Genomic DNA, 22935 nt, shown 5'->3' with positions numbered 1-22935 from the left:
ATTCTTCTTATACTTTAATGTATAATTTAATCATTTTTTCTATGTAAATATATAATATTAAAAAAATATTTAATCAAAATATAATGTACCTACACACCTAAGTCTATATAAGCATCGAAAAACACAATTTCTACCAAAATGAATGTTTCAATTCGCGTCTATTACAACGTCGCTCTATGAGAACTTGGAAACACATAGATTTATTTTTTATTAGCTCATTCTTCAGCTCTGGAGGACGGCAGTCAAAACGCGATAGATGACAAAAAAAGAGCTGGAATATCATCACATTTTCCAGGCAAGATTTTCTATGTGTAACTTTTTTGTTACGCTTTTCCTTTTCTTTACTGATGTTTACATTAGTTTTGTTCTGGAAACTATTGCACTATTTATGTTCACTATTTATACTTTACTGCAAATGTTGTTGTCTTTTAAATATGTTCCGTTGGTTTATTTCATTCTTATATTTTCTAATCAATCTTAATTATTATGGCTTATCGATGTTGATTTATATTTTTATTTGACAAATATGTATATCTAATATAATGTCTTCTAATACAGAAACTCTACAATATAATACAAGCGAAATTCTATGAAATTTTGTCGCAATTGAAGTACTTAACTGTTCGCATTATGATTGTGGATTTCATTCTCACTCGAAAAGATATATAATTCTTATAATTCTCCGTTCTAGTTAGATAAAAGGTACGTAGTCTCGTACGCGAGGACTTTAAATGGGTGGTATTATGTAAAAAAATTATTATCTTGTGAAAGTCTACCCCACAGTATGAAATTGGTTATAATAGGTAAATGTATTAAGATTTTTTTATTTAAAAAAATATTATGACAAACCACTCATACAAAATTTAAATAAACGCCTTGCTAAATTTTCAACCAAGAAAGAGATAACAGTTGCTATTTCTTAATTTTAGATCAGATCGAAAAGATGAGAAAGGAAAATCAGTTGCTAGTTCCAGTTGTATCGAGGAAGCTGACACAAAAGGTCAAAAGGATGAAATCTCAAGTTCTAATAATAAAGACGGAAGTCCTGGAACAAGTTTTAGAGATGAAAGCCCTGGAACAAACCTCAGGAATGAGAGTCCTAGTGCAAGCTTCAGAGATGAAAGTCCTGGTTTGAGCTGCAGAGACGAAAGTACTAGCTCCAGCCATAGAGATGAAAGTCCCGGAACCAGTTATAGGGAAGAAGGCAGTGCTCTTAATATAAGTGAAACTTCTAGCCTACTCTATAAAGAAGATGACCAGCATGAAACAATAATAAATGAAGAAAACAATAAATCTCCATTAGATAGGTATAATAGCTCAGGACAGGATAAAAGTGATACGTTTGATTCAGATATTAAAGATGACGATTTAGATCTCAGTGGTCGTCAAGAAAGCAAGAGTTTCGATTCTACTAGAAAAGACAAGAGTTGTAGTTTTAAAGATGAAATGTATGATTCGAGCCACAGAGACGAAAGTTACAGCTCAAACTATAAAGATAGAACTCTTTCAGAACATAATGAAGATACTCAAAGTAGCACTAAAAGTGAAAAAAATGACACCAAGCCAAGAAAAGATCAATCAAGTCAGCTTGGTGGCGAACTATTGGGAAGCTATGATATACAAGACGATTCTAATAATAAAGACGATAGTCCAGATTTTAGTCACAAAACAGAAGTTTCTAGTGTTATATACAAAGAAGATAAAGGTTGTGAAAGATCTCAAAGTCCTCATAAATATATATGTCTGGAATGTGAACAACAATGTAATGAGTACTGTGAACTAGATGAAGAAACTATTTGGAATGTATGCTTATATACGGAACATGCAATACCTGCAGTAAGATGTCATACCCCCCACCACAGATGTAGATCCTCTAGTTCAAGCACCAGTTCAATTTACTTACCCGAAGATGTTAGTACAAGCACGGGTAAAGCCACTGATCCTGACACTAGTCTTAAATATGAAATATTTAGTTCCAGTTCTAGTTCCATTCACATACAGGATTATGCTAGCCCAATTAAATTATTAGATATAGAAAAAGATAAAGAAAAGATAGATTCTGAAACATCATACGAGCAAGAAAAATATGTGAAAAAAGCAGAAGAAGAAAACGCATGTAATGAAAAAGATGGAGGGGATGGAGACAATGAAAATAAGCCCCAACAAACAAATGAACATAAAGCAGAAGGAGAAACTGCGCATTTGAAGAAAACGTACGATGAGGAAACACACCAAATACGAGTAGAAAATAAAATAAGATACGAAGAGCCCAATCTGACACATAACGAATCTAACATTTTAGCTATAGACATAGATGCAGAGACAGTACAAAACCAAGAAGGAATTGATGATATTGTAAGTTCAAGTAGTAAAGACGAAAAAGTTGCTTGACGAAAACGTTGGTTTAATAAGGACAGAGGAAGACGAAAGAGACTACGATGGACTTGGACTTATAAATGGTGCACATAGTTCATTTTTTTCTTTCAATACCTTAGTAATTTAAGTAGCAATTTTTTAAACGTAGTATAAACACGAAGCAATGTAAATAATCTAATACATATAATAAAACAGTAAAAATATTTTGTCTATACATTTAGTATTTTTGACTGAAATGGATAGAGGGATACGTAAAAAGAATACTAGAAAGCAAAAATATATTTTCTTAATTTCTTGTCTATCTGTCTGTCTGTCTGCCAAATGAATAATCATGTAGTTCAAGCGGGTGAAACCGCAGGCGGGCCGCTAGTTAATTAATAAGAATATCATTAAGAAACACTAATGTGATATAATAACGTACTATTTATAGAACATTAAATATTTTTAGCAATATCTAAGACAAATCGGTAGATCTTTAATTCTATTTGAAATAAAAAAGTAGCCGTCCTTACTTCACTTAAAAAATCGATTTATTGTTTTTATGATAAGCGTATTTATTTTCTATATAATTCTTTGTATATATAATAAAAAATATAAAATAGGTAAAATTGAATGTTAGTACGGACTTCTAGATGTGTTTTTTTTGCGTTTTCTTTCGTGTTTATATGTTATGGAAATAAAAACTTTTAAAAATGTTTATATATTTTTTTTTTAATTATCTAATATAGACAAAACATACATAAAATCAACTTCACGCTGTATCCCGCACACAGCAGGGTAGGCAGAGGGAATCTAGTGTTAAGACACTCCGTTCCCCACTTACTGCCGGATTCTGGAGGCATTGCGTGTTCAGTGGCAGAACTCGACGCCGCGCTTAGCCTCGACACCAGAGCGAAGAAATGGAAATATAAACGTAAATAAATATTTCACTTCCTCGAGTGGGGATCGAACCCACAACCGTCGCGTTACAGTCACACCCTTGTGCCGCTGCGCCACAACGGCCTCTAAAATATACATTTAGTCTATATTATGAAATAAGTCATAAATATTTTAATGCTTAACGTTCATAGTCAAACAAAACACTCCGCTAAATGAGTAAGTCAATACTTATTAAGAGAACGTGTAAAAATTTGATCTTAGTGGAATTTGACTCCACGCTGATATCTATGTGATGTCAGTATTTCATCTATGTCAATTGTAAATTTATTTTAATTTTAATTTTTTTCGACAAATATTATTTATTATAAAAAAAATAAATACAAAAGAAAATAGAAAATATTTAAATACAAATTAGGATTACATATAAAAAAGGGGGATAAAAATAAAGGAAAAAAAAATTGGATTGGGGCCCCGGATTCGAACCAAGGTCTCCTAATTCTGAGCTCAACTAATACCGTTTGAAGTATTATAAGTATAATAGAGATAAATTATAGAGCGAAATTTACCTTTTACATATCGTTTATTCTCGTTTGCAACAGTAAGCTATTGTGCACACTATATTGTAGATTTAATAATACCAAGAAAATTGTAATTAAATATTTTACTTTTATAACATTCTAATTATTTAAATCAAATTTAGCGTTATATATTGTCTATTTATTTAAAACAAATGAGATAAATCCATTGAAATAAAATATATCCATAGCATGGTCTCTTAATTGAAAAAAGAAATAAATGTATTCAATTAGTTTTTATATTATTTACTTCAATCCAGACTTAGTATTTGTGTAAAAATGCTTTATTTGTGACCTCCGTTACAACATTTACCTGTAGGGGCAATACGGAATGTACGATTTTTGCGATCTTTCGCATATACTGGTCCTGGTTTGGCCCACATTCCTTTTTTCAAACAAGGTGCCCATAATAAAACTATGCAACCAGTGAATAGTAAGGCATAGATCATAATTAGTGCATAAAAATCCAAAATAAAATATGAATATTGCTAAATTCTTTCCAATTTTGTGGTTTAAATAACTCATATTAACATGATGGGATGCGACATGTGTCTATAAGATTGTGTCAAACACTCAAACAAGCAAATTAAAAAAACTGACATTTGTGTATTTAGATTTTTTTTATATTCACGTGTTCGAATTACGTTTAGAAATAAAGTAAAAAAATTGGACCTAATTATCAGAAATTAAATAGAGAAATAGCAATAAAACAAACATTAAAAAGCATCCATTTATTCTCAGTCAAATATTTATTGTAAAATAACATTAGTACAAAATATAAAACTTGGTCCCATTTATATAACAATGAAATAAGAAAAACATCAAGTTCTCCTTTCTGTCAAAATCCCACACACCCAACTATCAGCTACAAAATAAATTATTTTCCTTAATTCTGTTTTATTAAATCACATCTCTTATTAAAAAAAAGTATTATTAAAAAAATGTTCATAAAAAATTAAAATTAAAATAGAATTCAAATATCAGGATATAAAATATATTAAAAAAATCAATGGAATATATAAATATATGGTCACTTAATCTATTAACGTTCTACATAGAGTATGTGGATGCAGATACGTTTCCACCGTGCCCAGTCCAGTTGGTGTGAATGTATTCTCCGGGCTTCGACAACAGCTCGTATGTATGAGCGCCGAAGTAGTCTCTTTGTGCCTATAAAAAAATACTCAAATCACATATTGCTCGACATTCAGTATTCTAACAAAATATTCCAGTATTCTAACAAACTATTTTTTTTAAACATAAAATAGATATTAGATTACGAAAACAGTGAATTCTCCTGAACACGAAATATCACGAATTCGGCCAGAATTAAGAAACACTTTATCTCTGCCCTTTGAGCTGTTTATATTTGCCTACCCTGCTTTACGCGAGATAAGGAGTGAAGAAAAAAAAATCAAATTTTTGTTTAGCTTCAGGGTGTATTCTGTATATAATATGGTAGGCAGATTCAAATCCTAGTGTTAAGACACTCCGCTTCCTGCGCACCACACAATTTTCGAGCCATTGTGGTTAGAGCCGAATTCGTACATTATTATTATAGTTATCAGAACGAGAAAATAAAAATAATTCATTCCCCCAAGTAGGAACTGCACCCACGACCATTGCGTTCACAGCCACGACAGTCTCATAAAAGTGAAAAAGTCAATATACTTGTAACAAATTAGCTGGAAGCATATCAGAGCGATATCCGTCGTAGAAGGCGAGGGCGGCGCTGAACGCCGGCGCAGGTACACCCACTAACGCCGACTGGGCCACCACCTGCCGGAGTGATGGCTGGCACACGCTGATACGGTCACGGAAATACGGGTCTAACAACAAGTTGGATAGCTGACTGTTTTTTGTATAGGCATCCTGTTAACAAAAATATGTATTAAAAAAACAATAAAAAAAGAGCCCCACTCATGCCCGCCGTGTTGTGTCAATTCCGCGCATGGCAAAATATTATTAATATTATAATATTTTACTCGTAGCAATGCAATGCTATGAATATGCTGCAAAACAGTGCTGACAAGAAATAAGTTGTAACAAGTTAAAAAATTGAGACAGCCTGATGAAACATATGGCTAAGTGATCAGAGTACCAAGAGTTTGAATGTAATAACTAAATAACTCTTCAAAATAATATATATATAAAAATAATAATTTTTCTATTAAGCACTACTTTTCTATTAACTTATAATTTAATTCTTAATAGTAATGATAAAGTAATGATAACAAAATCGAAGCAAATAGTAATGCAGATTTTTATATGAAATCTGTTTAACTATAATTGTAGGGGACGTGGCCTACACGATTTAGCTGGAGATTAGCGGCTCGATAATAAAAAATAATATTTTAAATAAAAGTTGCTTTATTGCTTGCTATATGATAATACGCTAATGAATGCTACCGATCCGCGGTCCGAGTTTGCACTGCCTTATAATAGTAGCGCCGGGAACGTGCTGAAAGGCTACGCCGCGGTGTTCGGTTACAACATTTGGACCGAATAATAATAATAATATGTATTTAATTTGAACAGACTAAAATAGTACAATGGAATTACTTGAAACTGGTCATATACTTCTTTACGCGTGGTTAATATTTAAACCAGCCGTATTTACGTTATTTGTTTTATATCTACTTAAAATATAACCTTCAGTATAATATAAAATACACAGTACTTGACCTTGGTTCTTGTAATTAATATAAAAAAATGTGAATTTCTAAAATATTAATATCACACTGTTGAATTACACTTTAAAAATGTTTGTTTTACCTATACTTAAGTACAGTTAAAATCTTACTTTGATGTTTCCGAGGAATACACTTCTGATTATGCATCCTCCGCGCCACATGAGAGCAATACTTCCATAATTCAAGTTCCAGTTGTTGACCTGTGAATTTGACGAAATATATTCTAATAATTCAAATCAATATTAATTCAAATGTAAATTTGAAGTTAAACGCATAATTAATTAGGGCTGTCATAACAGCTCACGGTAAGGCGGCTGATTGCAAAGACGATGGTTGCAGGTTCCATTACAAATTGAAAGTATTAATAAAAAATCTAAAATATAAGTACCTTAGCAGCTTCTCTAAGTAACATGAATCCTTGTGCGTAAGAAATGATTTTGCTTGCAAAGAGAGCTTTACGAAGATGTTCCAGGAATTCAGTCTTATTGCCTGTAAACTTCAAACCGGAACCCGGTAGACACTTGCTTGCTGTTAAGCGTTCATCTGAAATAAAAAAAATCTTTAATCTCATTTAAAAATTTATAAAATGTTATTCCATATTAAAGATAGAACATTCTTTTATTATTCTATTACTTAGTGTGAACTAACACTTTAAATATATTTATATGGACCGTTTATTTTGAAAGTGGTGTAAGTCCATTTTTGAGAAAAATGAGCTATCACGTAATTCATACTTAATTTAATGTAATTTTTTTATATATAACTAGTCCGTGTTTAATTTCTCAAAAAAAAACCCGTGTTTTGAACGACTTAAAATCGGTCGGTAAATGAAATTGCATAATCATCGACATACTAACCTTTAATTTTCTCGAAACAAAAGAAAATGGACTTACACCACTCTCAAAATAAACGGTCAATATAGGAAATGTGACCTCAACGTCGCTTTGCCGAGGCATTTCTTCGCTCTGTATCCTCGATACAGAGCGAAGAAATGAAAATATTAAATATTTTTTCACCTGAGTGGAAATCGAACCAACAAGCCTCGGATTTCAGTCGCATGCTTGTGCCCCAGCGTCATAACGCCATTTTAATAATGTTAAAAGTATTTAATACATAGAATTAATAAAGTTTTATTATAACTTCTGGCTGATTGAGCAATAATCTTTGATAAATAAATAATATTTTGAAAAATAAATACTGAGGTGCTGACTAACAAATAAAACATATAATTTCTTGTTGTATTTTGATAACAAGATATGGCTTGGTGGTACCACTTAATGGTGGAGACATTTAACTTTTTCCTTATGATTTGATATGATACATATAGACTCTCTGTATATAATTAATGATTATCATCAATGAACTTCATATTTTCTATATGATAACCATTTTGCACAGTCATTCATTCAATAACATTTTTGAATAGTCATTATAAGTTATCAATATCATCTATCGCAATACTTATCGAAATCTTATTAAACTAATCAATGAAACCTTCTAAAATAGGATTTTAAACATTATCATTTTATTTAAAGTTACATATTTTTTAATATTGTTTTTTATTATAGACATATAGAGGCCGCCGTAACGCACCGAAGTCTGTAAACACGACGATTCCATCAATCAATATACAATGTCTTGAAAAAGTGAGCGGAAAGTGGTGGAGAACAGAGTGTCATAACACCGGTTTCCCTGTCTGCTCTGCTATAATTATACAACTAGATAATAAATATAACATTGTCGGTATTACCTTTAATGGCCGATAGGCATCGTGCAAACACAGCTTCACCAATTAGAGTGACTGGCACTCCATACTCTAATGCGCTAATTCCTGTCCACTTCCCCGTACCCTTCTGGCCGGCCGCATCACGAATCTTGGGCAACAAATATTTACCTGTAAAAGAATTGAATATATATAACTTATAATTAAGGAGATGGTGGTGCAGCATATTGCATAATGCCTGACTGCAAGCGACGGTTGTAAGTTCGACTCTTTCTTGGGGGGTCGAATTTTCATAGGTAGCAAAACAAAGGACGGCATTAAGTTTCCGCACTTAGCTTGCAATGTTTCAATTTAAATTGAAAAAAAAAAAATTATGAACAGTCATCATACAAAGAGGCTACAAATTAATTAAATTACAAATAATACAATATTAAAGGAAAACATGCACAATTACTTTGCATTTTCGTTATCTAAGCCCAAGTAGATTATTAATATAAATTTATATTTATAATATTGTTTTTATTAAACTGATATTTTTTTTTGTTTGTGACACATAAACCCTACTATCCATAACTATAAATAAAAAAAATAACTGTGCGGCTTTCACATCTAAACCGATTTTAATATAATTTGGTACAGAATGATTTTGGGAAAAAATAAAACATGAGGATTTAATACATACCATCAGAGTCCTTGAACTTAAGAATATCACGAGTGATTTCAATGAGGAAAGAGTCGAGTTCTCCTTTATTCCATTCTTCAAATACTTGTGCCATTTCGTCTTGTTCCATTCCTGTAAGTTAAAAAATATATATAATACATACATACTTTTAATATTATAAAGAAATACCGAAAGATACAAAAATAATTAAATTATTGTTGTTACCAAGAACATCTTTCATGAGATGATACGCTTCAGTAATGAGCTGCATGTCTCCATATTCGATACCATTGTGTACCATCTTGACAAAGTGGCCGGCACCGTCCTCGCCCACCCAATCACAACAGGGCTCGCCATTCACTTTAGCACTTATAGCCTGTTAAAAGTAAATCAGTTCAAATATGTCATATTTTTATGAGTAGAAAGAATGTAAATTTAGTGTTATGCCTCTCCAATCTCCATTTTCTACCGAGTTTACGACCCATTGTGTGTTGAGTGACGGAACTCTATGCGGCGCTTTGTTTTGTTACCAGAGCGTGGAAAAGAGAATAATCCTGCGAATTTGAATCAAATCCACCTCCCCTTTATTTAGTCAGGCACTGTGAGCCATAGCGGCTACAGTCAAGTTTATATAAAAAACCATTAAATTGTTTTTGTTTACTAGTTAACTAAAACTTAGTTTTCATGTTTCCTCTTCTACTTGTATAAAGTATATTATATAAAACAGGAAATCTTTAATAAAAATCGATCCATTTTAAGCTACATAAATAAAGTTCTTTCCTTCCTTGTAAATTATCAATGAATGTATAGACATATATAATTATCAAAAAGAGGCATTTAACTTAAAAATAATGGAAAAATACCTGGAAAATTGGTTTAACGTAAGGCCAAGCCGCTTTATGACCTCCAGGCATAAGAGATGGCCCATAACGAGCACCATCCTCACCACCACTCACCTATTATAATACAAATTATATAAAAATACAAACGGTCTATTATAGCAAGTATTCTGTGTCACAAGCAGAATTATAATTTTATATAATGAGAGGTCTTCCCAATACACAATACATTGCCACAATATGCCAAGCTTAACAAAGTTAGGATTAGTATAGATTGAGTGAGGAGGGGTGAAAAGATTGTTGGATTTTTATTCTAACATTAAATAAATAGGTCAGCTTTAATAACAATCAGTTAAGATAATTTGCACTGTTGGTTCTAATATTGAACACAGTAATAATATATGTAATTAGAAATTAAAATAATAATTATTAAAAAATACACAATTATAACATGCCAATAAATACATATTGAATTTAATGTTTAAAAATAATATTATTATATTATATTTAGATCATTCTAATTATTCTCACTTTTCATTTAGGTTACTTATAAATTTATTGTAAAGTATAAATTGCACCAATATATTTCTTTAGCAACACTAGTTGTTATTAAGAACAACTGAACAAGTGGGAAAACATATTGTGGCATCTAATATTCAACTTTTTTTATTTAGATGGAGGTCAATTTAATTATTATGTAAATGGTAATATAAAGTTATATAAGACTATTTAATAGGCAACAATCAGTCAGTCAAAGTGTGTTATTTTATGTATGTTCATTTATTACACAAACATGAATATATAATTCCTTAAAAACATTAATAATTACTTGTCAGTGAAGTTTTATTAATTATTTGAATTGCACATTGTATTGATAAAAATATAATAATATATCTACCTCAGTTGAATATATATCTACTTCAGCGTGGTATAATAAGCAAAATTAACACTATTATAAATACTTAATTTAATTGTAAGATATTTACCCCCATGCCAATGTAATATATGCCAGTAGGTGCCAATTGCTTACACCACCGCTGGGTATCAATATATTGAGAATTACCACCATCAATAATAATGTCTCCCTTTTCAAGTAAAGGTATCAATTTATTTACATACTCATCAACCGCTGCTCCAGCTATAACAAATTGTCAAAATAGTGATTTTAAAAATATTTTTAAGTAAAATTGCATAATCACTTAAAAGGAAAAAGTTCTAATAATGTACTTTAAATAAATAGAACAAAATGTTACCTTTAACTAACAACATAACTTTTCTTGGTGCTTTTAATTTAGAAACCATGTCTTCCAAAGATTTTGCTCCAATTATATTGGTTCCTTTTGCTTCATTTGCCAAAAACTGGTCAACCTAGTAAAAAATCATACATTATAATAAAAAAACAAAATCATTATTAAAGAAATTATTTTTGATTAAATCATACCTTTGCAACTGTTCTATTATAGGCACAAACAATGAATCCATTTGAATCCATATTAAGAATTAAGTTTTGTCCCATTACAGCCAATCCAATAAGGGCAATGTCGGCTTTTGGTCTAAAAGAAAAATATCTATGTAAAATACTTTCGTGCTTTGCGTAATTATTCTTCAATTTAACAATAAAAAATAATTTGGTACATAAATGGTGACCTTCAAATAACCTTGTCAACATTACTTAAACATAAAAACTTGCACATAATTATTGTATGTGAAGTTAATAACGTATACATATTTTCTAATGACTAAGAGGTGGTATATTTTTTTTATAACATAATATAACAACAGGTACTAATGAAATCAGAATATCCGCATCTCTTAACATATTCGCAGAATGCACATAAGTCGTATAATAAATTTGAAGAAATTAATGTGTATAATCATTAAAAAACCAAGCATGCAATAAAAACCAGTTCTTAAAATTCGATAAATTAAATGTTGCATAATATACTAAATGCAAAGTCACGCCAATATAAATCATGATTATTATCCAGCACGTTTGTATTAAAAAATAATAATTAAGTAGAACACAACTTACTGTGCCATTGTGTAAAATTAAGTTTGTTTTTAATAAAATACGATTAAATTTCACTGAGTCAATAAGAAAATAAAAAAATAAAATAAATGTTATAAATGGAATTCGAGCAGACTATACACTTTATTAAGAACTTTAGTAAATAACACCCTGCATCGCGAAGTCAGGTTAATATTAGTGTTGCTGATCGATAGTGGACTATCGATAGGCTATCGATATTCTATCGATAGTTGTCCGATAGAAAGACTATCGATATTATAATCGATAGTATCGATTAAATAGATAGTATCGAAACTATATAGTATTGAATTATTATTATTAGATAGATAGTATTGAATTATTATTCAAAAGGGTACAATACTATCGGACAATGCAATGCTATCGATGTTATCGATAGTATCGTATCGCCCAGTCAGAAAAGTATCGATAGTATCGATACACTAAGTTGCGATAAAACGCAAGGAAGAAAAAAAATTAAAACAAAATTTTGCAAGTCAAAAAAATGTGTATAATACTATAATTAGAAAATAAAAGACGTTTACTTATTTGCACCTTATTGAGTTCTACAGCCAAACTGTTTGAGAAGCTTACCCTCCCGCTTCTCATGCCGCGTGCCGCTGCTCATGCATGCTACAGCCGCGGCCCGAACAGTTTGGCTTCCGCAGTGGACACTCAACCACGCTACAAGTGGCAAGAGTCCTCCACTTCGCCGCCGCTACCTTCAACCGGAAGGAGAGCCCAGCAGCAGCATTCCTGGATGTGGCCAGCGCCTTCGACCGCGTTTGGCACCCTGGACTGCTCCTCAAGATCCTCAACGCCGGCATGCCTCACCATCTCGCTCTCGTCCTAGCCGCCTTCCTCCGTGGCAGGACCTTTCGTGTGAGAGTTGAAGGTAGCATCTCCAGGAGTCACCCAGCCACAGCAGGCGTGCCGCAGGGCAGCACCTGGTCCCCGGCGCTTTACTCCAGCTACACTGATGACGTTCCGACGATTAAGGACACCACGCTGGCTTTGTATGCGGACGATTTCGCTCTCCTCACTAAATCACTCAACCCCTCCCACGCCGCCGTCAAGCTCCAACGGGCCCTCAATCTGCTGCCTAACTGGCTAGCGGAGTGGAGGCTCACCATCAATGTCAGCAAGACTCAGATCGTCTCCTTCGGATCGCATCTCAAGTTGCCTCCTCCGCTCAGCCTACAGGGCCAGCAGATCCCTTGGAGCCCCCACGCCACCTACCTGGGAGTGGTGATAGATAGGAGGTTGACCATGACGGGGCACATCCGCAAAGCTGCCAGCTCCGCCAAGACGGCGCTGTTCCTGCTGCGTCCTCTCCTTCGTTCGCATCTGCCGCTGCGAACTAAACTGGCGCTCTATAAGACATACGTGAGGACTCGCCTCACATACGCGTCACCGGGGTGGTACTCCCTTGCCAGCCCTCGCCAACGAAACATCCTGCAAGTGGTCCAAAACTCTGCCTTAAGGCGAGTCACCCAGGCCCCATTCTTCGTCCGCAACCGAACGCTCCACCGCGATCTCAAGATGGAAAGCCAACGCGTTCCGCCGTGCCGATGTATCAGACCACTTGCACCTTAAGGATATCGCCCCGTGGCACTCAAGACCACCAGATGCGCGCCGTCTCCCCAGGGATCTCCACTCCCCCCCAACATCCGATTCCTGAGCTGTCGCCTCGGTCGCTGGTCGCCTAAGCTGGGCCTCTCTCGGGTAGCCGAGGGTCTCACCCGGCTGGGCTGACCGCCCAGGCGACTCTGGCTCATCCTCCCCCTCCTAGCCTCCATCTTTCCTAAAATTACTCCCCTCTCGGACAAGTAGCGCCTTCACAGCCACAACCCGAAGACGCACCTATTTTAATAGGTGCCGCTCCCCTCGCTCCCGCAGTGTGAGCAAGAAGGAAGAAAACACACTCGTTATTTATTTGGCACCCGACACCTTACAGCAGTATAATCTAGTCAACATATAACCTATGGGCGCCATTAATTTATTACGTAAGATGGCAACATTTATTTATTGTGGTTGACTGCACGTAATTCTTTTTCTTAATGTAAAGTCAATACAAATGATAAAACAATGTAGGTATTTTCTTGTATATGTGAGAAAACTAGATCAAAATCAGTTCATCCGTTTGGGAGCGACAATGCCACAGACATACATACAAATACACACACACATAGAGTTAATTTACTCAGGCGTGAAAAAGCCTTTTTAAGCATTATCTATATAATTTTATTAACAACCTTTCTGTTTTTTAGGCATCTTATAGAATTTTTTTTACCGAACAGTAAATAGATAGAGCTTTATTAAGTTTATTATCATTTATTAACATATTTTGACAGTATCAATATAAATTTGTAGTTAGAAATATGATGTAGAACATGAGTTACAGCGTTTCGAAAACTCCGCCTCGAAAAAATGGGCTCGCACTTCCTCCACGATTCCGGCTGATTGGCTTATAAAGTAAGATTGGCAAAAAAAAGTAAGCGGAGTTTTAATTTGTGAAGTTTAATGCACAGAGTACCATCAAGTGAATATAACAAAAATTAAACTTTTGGTAGACATTTGAAAATAATAATGGCGAGTCAATCATGGCTTGTTTAACGGCATCACTTACACGCCGCTTAGAACGTGAGACTCGCTTTTCATCACGTTTCGCGGGCACGGGCTTCGCGGCCAATAGGGCATTCCATAACCGACATTACTTTCAAAATCTTCATTAAAGATGATTGACTGACTGTTTTTCACACTACTTTTACGATAATATAATTTTGAAACCTAAACCTCGAAAACTTGATTGGGAAATAGACACATAACTTACAAGTTTCGCAGTGAACACAGAAACAAACTCCAAAATGCAATACACGAAATTCGAAGCGATAGGGTTCATGGTATTTTGGAGTTTTTTCGCCGAAGCTGATTTTTAAAATGATGATGTAAATTCCGTTTCTTTTAGTGTGGTAAAACGTTTTCCACATAATTTTCTTTTTCATTACGACCAGGATGAACATTTGCACTCGTACGTCCTGTCTGTCCACTCATTTTCAAACGAAATAATTTTTAGTTGTTGCATTCTTCAAAGTGAAACCAAGACTAAAATAAGTTCAGTAAAATATTTAATAATTATAGAAAATCCTTTTTAAGCCTGTAGAAACTTGTATGAACGTGTATTTGAATAAAAAGGTGCCAGATATAAAACCGACCATACTCACTAACGACTGAAAACTTAGCTCCACACAGTTGCTTCTTCTACCTGCTGTATCTATAAAACGACTTCGAATTTTCAGAAATCACTTTACTACCATATACTAGACATATTAAGAAAGCAATTTATATACAAAAAGAACTCATTTTTTGAGCCCATCACATAGGATGACCGCCTTAAAGCAAATTGGAGAGATAGAATCTTTATTAAAATATTATATTATTCAAAATAGCCAATTCATCAAATATTGTCTATTATATATTATATAGCCATATATATTATATATGTCTACATGTCTATTGCTACTACATATATATTATATATGTCTATTGTTTGTTTCCGCGAGCTGCAAGTGCGGTGTCAGGGGAATGTATCTTTATCCATTGTTAACTATAGACACGTCAAATTTATAACACCCTACTTGTTGCGTGGGGGGTTTAAATATTTTGAAAAAATTAAACAAAAAATTTTAACATGCATATTTTTTATTTTTAAACAAAAAAAAACCATAAAGACTGAGATTAAAAAAATCTATCACAATAAACCAACAGCGCCACGTCTACAAACTAGCGTTTAATCTATGTCTACGATGGTGAGTCCTGGGGGTAGTTCCAAATTTCTAAAGTATTCGTGTGTCAGGATTTCCTTCGCACCGATCCGAAGCGCCGGGTTATAGATGAGCATTTTTTGCAAAAGATCCATGCCGGCATCATCTAGGTTTTCCACCTGGAATTCCCATTACTTAATTAGTATTTTCAACATTCGTTTTTTTAGTTTCAAGCTTTATCCTACCTAGAAGCTAATGAGTCTGAATTTTCGAGACATTTTTGACATGGTACTTTTTTAAACGTCAAATAATTCATGATTGCGATATTAAGTTCCGCCACTCTACACGCAATATACTGCGTTCCAGTATACTGATATACTGGAACGATTCAAAGTTGAATCCTTCCAGTATATTATCAAAAACAGAGGCCACCGTGGCACAGGCGCACAAAGTGTGTTGCAAAATCGACTGGTTATGGGTTCCATCCCCACTTGAGGAAAGGAAATATTTATTTAAATTTATATTTTCCTTTCTTCGCTCTGGTGGGGATTGTCTCCAGATTGTCACCAGAGCGAGAGTGCGGCGTTGAGCTCCGCCACTGAACACGCAATGCCTTAACACGAGGTTCCCTGTGCCTACCCTACTGTGTGCGGGATACAACGTAAAGTTGACTCAAACGACACATTTGACAAGAGCAAAAAAAATAATGAAATAATGCTTCAAAGTTCGTTACAGTAAAGTTCTTATGTATATAATTACATTAGTTTTTGTTTACTTAAAAACAAGATATGAAATAGTTATGATTTTACAGACATTTCAAGGTTGCAAAAATTTCAAATGCCGCTCACAGTCGCGCAGCCGGCGGTGACGTCATTTCACAGCACTCGCTAGTCGCCCTCGGTGGTAGTTAGGAGATTTCGCGCAGTACTTTGTGTGTTTGTTACTTGTTTTTGTTAAAAAGTTAATTCAATTAATTAAAATGGACGAGGGATTCGAAAAAGGGTAATCGGATAACCTACCCGTAATAGATGGATTTATGGATGCCGATTATTAATCGAACAATAGAGTAGTCTATTTCGGGTATAGACAATAGCTATCTTATGTTATTTTATTTAAAATTACTTATTTAAAACTGTAATGTAACCTAACTTAACTAGTTTCATATTGTTTAATACTTTTAACGCAAATAGCGTTGCATTACATCTGGTGCAAAAGAGTTGTTTAATATTAGAACTATTTTTGATCAATTTGATAATAATAAATCTCATTTTTGAGAGTTTATTTCTGCCTCTAGTTTTAGTGACTATTATTTATAAGTGACAACAAATACACAAACTTACATGGTTGTTAAGATTACAAGTGGTCCAATTTGGAAAATCTGAGGAGTAATATGGTAGAGATGATACTCCCGCCCATATTTCCTCTGTGGGCGTCTTTAGAATTCTGAAATTAGAAATAATTAATGTACTTATTTCATTGGCTTTATAGCGGTTGAGATGTGATACCACTATTTAATGTGATCTTATTTATTTTACACTAAATGAGTAAAATTAAAAATCCAAATTTTGTGGAGAAATTGTCCAAATTTATTTAACTCACAGATACGTGAAGAGAGAATAATCACAGAAGGAAATAAAGAAATTTAAATAAATACCAATAGAAAATACAAGCTAAACTAGCACGTAATAGCAAGAAGTTAAGGTTGAGAATTGAATGCAAGCTAAGAGAGCAATGGATACACAAGTGAATGTCGCAAGCGATTCTAGCCGACTCTTTAAACGTGGCGATGCTAGCTAGCAGCCTACGACACGCATAGCAAAAAAACTCGGAACAGGTTTGAATTGTTCCAATGCGCTGCGTGCGGATGATTTTAGTAAATGTAATAATATTAATTTAGAATAAGTAATGTTCCCTACAGTACTCCCCCCCAGAGACCTGGTTAAGGGCGATAGTAGTCTGGAAACTTGACTCTTCTTCCGCTTCTTGTCCGCCTCTCAAGTGTCTGCTCCACGTCAGATTGAGAGATAGCCTTTGGTGCTGTTATTATCCTCTTTGATGCAGGAACGGCCTCTCGTGTAACATATGCGGGCTTGATCCTGTCCACACTAACGTTATTAGGCTTACCACATATGTCTATTTTGAAATATTTAGGAGTCCTCTTGAGAACCTTGTATGGGCCTACATAAGGTGGTTCCAGTGGTTTGCGGACGTGGTCCTGCCGTAAAAAAACATGTGTTGTCTCTGCAAGGTCAGCTGGCATATAAAAAGGACCTGTCCTATGCCATGACGTGGGCTTCGGTGAGAGTCGTGCCATACCAGCACGAAGACGAGTGACCAGATTTGTGATATCTGCAGTCCTGTAGTCTTCTGAGGGTGCCAGAAATTGCCCTGGAAGTCGAAGGGGCTCCCCGTAGACCAGCTCAGCCGCTGAAGCCTGAATGTCATCCTTCCAGGCACTACGGATGCCCAGCAGCACTAAGGGAAGTGCTTCCGTCCAGGTCGAAGAGGGATGGCACATGATAGCTGCCTTCAGCTGCCGATGGAGTCTCTCGATCAAGCCGTTGGAAGCTGGATGATACGAAGTAGTCGTAAAGTGATGTGCACCAACCATGGCTGATAGTGCCTTGAAGAGATGCGACTCGAATTGCCGACCCCTATCGGTTGTAATTCGAAGAGGGCAACCAAATCTTGCTATCCAACCAGAGAGAAGAGCGGCAGCACAGGAATCAGCTGTGATGTCCTTAAGTGGGAATGCCTCAGGCCATCGTGTGAAACGGTCGATGACAGTAAGGCAATATCTGAAATCAGACGAAATAGTTAAAGGTCCGACGATGTCGAGGTGGATGTGTTCAAACCTCGATGTAGGAGTTGGAATTGAGGATAAGGGAGCAAGGGTATGACGGTGAACTTTGCTCTTTTGACAAAGTACACACTCTCGTGTCCACTCTCTACAGTCTTTGCGAATCCCTGGCCATACAAATCTCTGTGTAACCAGCCGCACTGTAGCTGTCCTACCAGGATGGCTCAAGCTGTGTAAAGTTTCAAAAACTTGTCGGCGAAACTTCTCAGTAATGAACGGGCGCGGAGAAGACATTGATACGTCACAGTATAACTTCTGGTTACAGTCTGGCAAATCTACTTTAGCCAGTTTTAACGATGAGCCTTTTTGAAGCAGACCTAGCAGTTCAGGATCAGTATCTTGAGCAAGTGCTAGAGCCTGGTAATCAATAGATCGACTCACCTCTTCCAGTCGTGACAGAGTATCAGCCACTACGTTCAAACGTCCTGGTAAGTATTGAATAATAGTTGTGAACTGAGAAATATAATCAAAGTACCGATATTGGCGCGGTGAGCATTTCTCCCTGTTAATGTTGAATGCATATGTGAGAGGTTTATGATCCGTGTGAATCGCGAAGTTTCGAGCCTCAACCATGTGTCGAAAATATTTAATGGCTTCATAAATGGCTAACAGTTCTCTGTCGTAAGGACTATACTTCTTCTGCGCAGATGTTAATTTTTTAGAAAAGAAACCAAGAGGTTGCCATACGTTATTAACACGTTGTTGAAGAACTGCTCCAATTCCGACATCAGAAGCATCAGTGGCAATAGCTAGCTCTGCAGAAGGATCTGGGTGAGCCAGTAATGTGGCTTGAGATAAACAAGTCTTACATTTTTGAAAGGCTTCCATCATCTCCGGCGTCATAGTGATCGGCTTAGCTCCTTTCATCTTAGGTCCTAAAAGCGCAGCATCTAATGGTGCTTGGATATTTGCGGCGTCGGGAATAAAACGCCGATAGAAATTGAACATACCGAGGAAACGTCGTAATTCCTTAGCAGTTTTCGGCACACTGCACTCCTGTATGCTTTTTACGTTCGTCTCTAAAGGTTGAGTCCCAGAATCTGACACTAGGTAACCAAGAAATTTTACCTGTCGCTGCCCGAAGACACACTTGGATGTGTTTATCAAAACACCATACTCTTTGAGCCTGGTGAAGAGTAGTCTGATGTGGCGCTGATGTTGTTCTTCAGAACTGGAAAATACCAAAATGTCGTCTAAGTAACCAAAACAAAAGTCATCAAAATCACGTAGCACTTCGTCCATGAACCTCTGAAAGGTTTGTGCTGCATTGCGCAGTCCGAAGGTCATGTACGGGAACTCGAAAAGTCCAAAAGGAGTTGTAATGGCTGTTTTGTGGATATCATTGACGTGTACTGGTATTTGATTGTACGCCTTGACTAGATCGATAGTTGAAAATACTGTACAACCAGAGAGTTGGTAGGAAAAATCCTGGATATGGCGTATCGGATACCTGTCAGGTACTGTGCGAGCATTGAGTGCTCTGTAATCACCACATGGTCTCCATCCGTCGTCCTTCTTCTTAACTAAGTGCAGAGCGGACGACCACGAACTGTTAGAGGAGCGGGCAGTTCCCTGTGACAGCATATCGTCAAATTCTTTTTTGGCTGCTTTCAGTCTAACTGGGTCTAAACGACGAGGTCTACTGGTAACCGGTGGTCCGGGAATGGTTTTGATGTAATGCACGGTATTATGCTTAGGTAAGGAAGACGTACCTGATGGTCTCGTTACCTCTGGAAACTCATGAAGCAGCTGATGGTATTTTGATTCTCCCGAAATGGCTTTGACTGACGCAAGGTCATCGGAGATATTTTCTTTTATTGCTTGCACTGACAGAGTGGTATTTCGATCGACCATCGACGAGTCGCTGACATCTGCAATCTACAAGAAGATTGTAAAATATCAAAAAATCTACGCCGATAATGGGCTTTGAAACATCAGCGATGGTAAATTTCCAGGTGAAAGTACGCTTTAGTCCTAGGTCTAAGTGTAACAATGTAGGACCGTAAGTATGAATGACTGTACCGTTCGCCGCCATGAGTTCATACTTTGTCTTGGTACAGGGCGCCTTGGTAGCCAACCGTGGAAAAACGCAGAGATCCGAGCCAGTATCAATGAGGAAAAGCATTTTTGAAATACGGTCGGTAATGAAAAGACGGCCTGTAGGTAAAGGGCAGACGTTGGCCGCTACTTCCGGCTGCCCAGAGAGTTTTCCGACTCTCCGTAATTACATGGCTGCACACATTTTTTAGCATTTGAACCAAATTTAAAATGGTACCAACATTTTTGCCGGGTAGTCGACTTCCTGCGATGTCTGGAATGGCTCCGGGAACGCTCTTTAAATTTTGATGAGACCGAGTTGTGACGTACCTGGGTCGAGAGTTCCGATACCTGCTTGGTCAGGAGTTGGATCTGCTTGGCCATTTCTTCCAACATGGAGGATGCAGGGGGTGTGGCCATCGCAGATGTGCTTGCGACCTGTGGTGATGAGGGTGCTATCTCATGCACCTTGTCTGCCAGGTCAGCTAATTTTTCGATAGGCAGATCAGGCTGTGAAGCTATAACCGTTTGAATGTTTTGTGGTAACCTACTCGACCATAATGTTTTTAAAAAATCCTTGGGGACAGATGAACCCGCAAGATCTTGCATGTATCGCAGAAACTGTGATGGCTTGCGATCACCTAGCTGCTCGTGCCTCAGCAACTGCATCACTTTCTTTTCTTGAGACGCAGACAATCTTTTAATCAGTTGCGTTTTAAGAGTGATGTATTTATCCGTCTCGGGAGGAGAAATGATAATATCCTTCACCTCGACAGCAAATTGATTATCTAACTGAGCGGCAACGTAATAAAATTTTGTAGTATAACTTGTTATATTAGATAAAGCAAACTGACCTTCAATTTGTGAAAACCAAAGGGCTGGTTCTTCCGGCCAGAATGGTGGAATACGCACGCCAATTCTGCACACGTTGGATGTAGTCGCGTCCTCCATCTTGTATCAGAGGTCACTTGCCAAGGTCGTCAAAATGGCCTCTTGCCGTTTTAAATCTTCTTGCCAGCAGTAAACGCAGGTATTTATTGTAGTGCTCACCAATTTCGGGGTCACCAATATAGCGGTTGAGATGTGATACCACTATTTAATATGATCTTATTTATTTTACACTAAATGAGTAAAATTAAAAATCCAAATTTTGTGGAGAAATTGTCCAAATTTATTTAACTCACAGATACGTGAAGAGAGAATAATCACAGAAGGAAATAAAGAAATTTAAATAAATACCAATAGAAAATACAAGCTAAACTAGCACGTAATAGCAAGAAGTTAAGGTTGAGAATTGAATGCAAGCTAAGAGAGCAATGGATACACAAGTGAATGTCGCAAGCGATTCTAGCCGACTCTTTAAACGTGGCGATGCTAGCTAGCAGCCTACGACACGCATAGCAAAAAAACTCGGAACAGGTTTGAATTGTTCCAATGCGCTGCGTGCGGATGATTTTAGTAAATGTAATAATATTAATTTAGAATAAGTAATGTTCCCTACAGCTTCATCAGCAAGAAGTAAGTGGATAAGTGGCGGAACTCAACGCTGTGCTATACACTCTTGTTACCAGACTAAGGAAATGAAAATAATTCAATCTTTCAATTGTTAAATTTATTTATTTATTCTGACACCCAATAGTTGTTATATTTATTGATGCACAAAATCGAATCTGTAACCATCGCGTGTGACGCAATGTCTCGAATATTGGGTTAAAAAAGAACACACCATAGTATCATAACACTGGGTTAGTGACCGAACCTGATGTATGCAATACTGCTTGTAATAAAAAAATCTAATTAAATTAAAATACCTGAATATACAGAAAAGTTGATCTATTTCAGTACCTCCTCGGAACAATGGTTTCTTTAATGACATCTCACAGAAGATACATCCGATAGACCACATATCAATTGAGGAAGAGTACCTGAAACATTTAATTTATATATGAGAATAAAATAATTGAGATAATTAATTAGAAGCCAGTGCAGCTTTCCCATGCTTATCGGGCTAGACCCTTTTTGAGCAAATCATTATAAATGAGATGGTTGTGGGTTCAATCCCTAATCGGGGGACTAATTATTAAAATTACCATTCTATGGCAACACAAATCGTGGCGTTAAGTTTAGCAACTGAACACGCGATGTCTCGCAAATTAGGCAGAGTATAGGAAATGGAGTAACTTAACAATAATTTCCCTCTGCTTACCCTGCAATATGCAGGATAAAGTATAACACTTTATGTACATTGAAAAAGAAAACCTCAGTATAATATGTAAAAAATCAGTCAGCTTCACGCTGTATCCCGCACTCAGCAACCTAGTGCTAAGACACTCTTTTCCCCACTTTCCGCCGAATTCTGGGGGCATGGCGTGTTGAGAGGCGGAACTCAACGCCGTTCTTCGCCTCGATACAAAAGCGAAGAAAATAAAATTATAAACGTAAATAAATATTTCACTTCCTCGAGTTTGGATCGTACCGACGACGCGACGGGCTTTACAGTCA

General features: G+C 36.0%; 2 protein-coding genes across 4 annotated transcripts in view; one reads left to right on the top strand and one right to left on the bottom strand.

Moving 5' to 3' along the window:
- LOC146527051 (uncharacterized) overlaps window positions 1–4757 on the top strand; it is a 46359-nt gene extending 41602 nt beyond the window's left edge. For all 3 annotated transcript variants that reach the window (XM_085206594.1, XM_085206595.1, XM_085206596.1), the window contains one exon: window positions 930–4757. In XM_085206594.1, coding sequence (XP_085062720.1) covers window positions 930–2391 — 1462 coding nt within the window. In that variant the 3' untranslated portion in view covers window positions 2392–4757. The remainder of the gene's footprint in view (window positions 1–929) is intronic.
- On the bottom strand, window positions 4547–11952 carry Pgd (phosphogluconate dehydrogenase). Its single transcript, XM_085206597.1, has 12 exons — window positions 11779–11952; window positions 11188–11299; window positions 11000–11114; window positions 10733–10884; window positions 9771–9863; window positions 9133–9283; window positions 8929–9039; window positions 8274–8417; window positions 6912–7066; window positions 6634–6723; window positions 5502–5702; window positions 4547–5000 (listed from the first exon to the last, which is right to left on the bottom strand). The coding sequence occupies exons 1-12, from the start codon at window positions 11784–11786 to the stop codon at window positions 4881–4883; spliced, it is 1452 nt and encodes a 483-aa protein (XP_085062723.1). The 5' UTR covers window positions 11787–11952; the 3' UTR covers window positions 4547–4880.
- Window positions 11953–22935: the final 10983 nt, after the last annotated feature.

The sequence above is a fragment of the Heliconius melpomene genome, chromosome 21 (assembly GCF_056956725.1).
Source record: "Heliconius melpomene rosina isolate 202511_hmr_F chromosome 21, ASM5695672v1, whole genome shotgun sequence".
Classification (NCBI taxonomy): domain Eukaryota; kingdom Metazoa; phylum Arthropoda; class Insecta; order Lepidoptera; family Nymphalidae; genus Heliconius; species Heliconius melpomene.
Note: the sequence above shows the minus strand (reverse complement) of the source record. Positions and strands in the feature narration are given on the sequence as shown.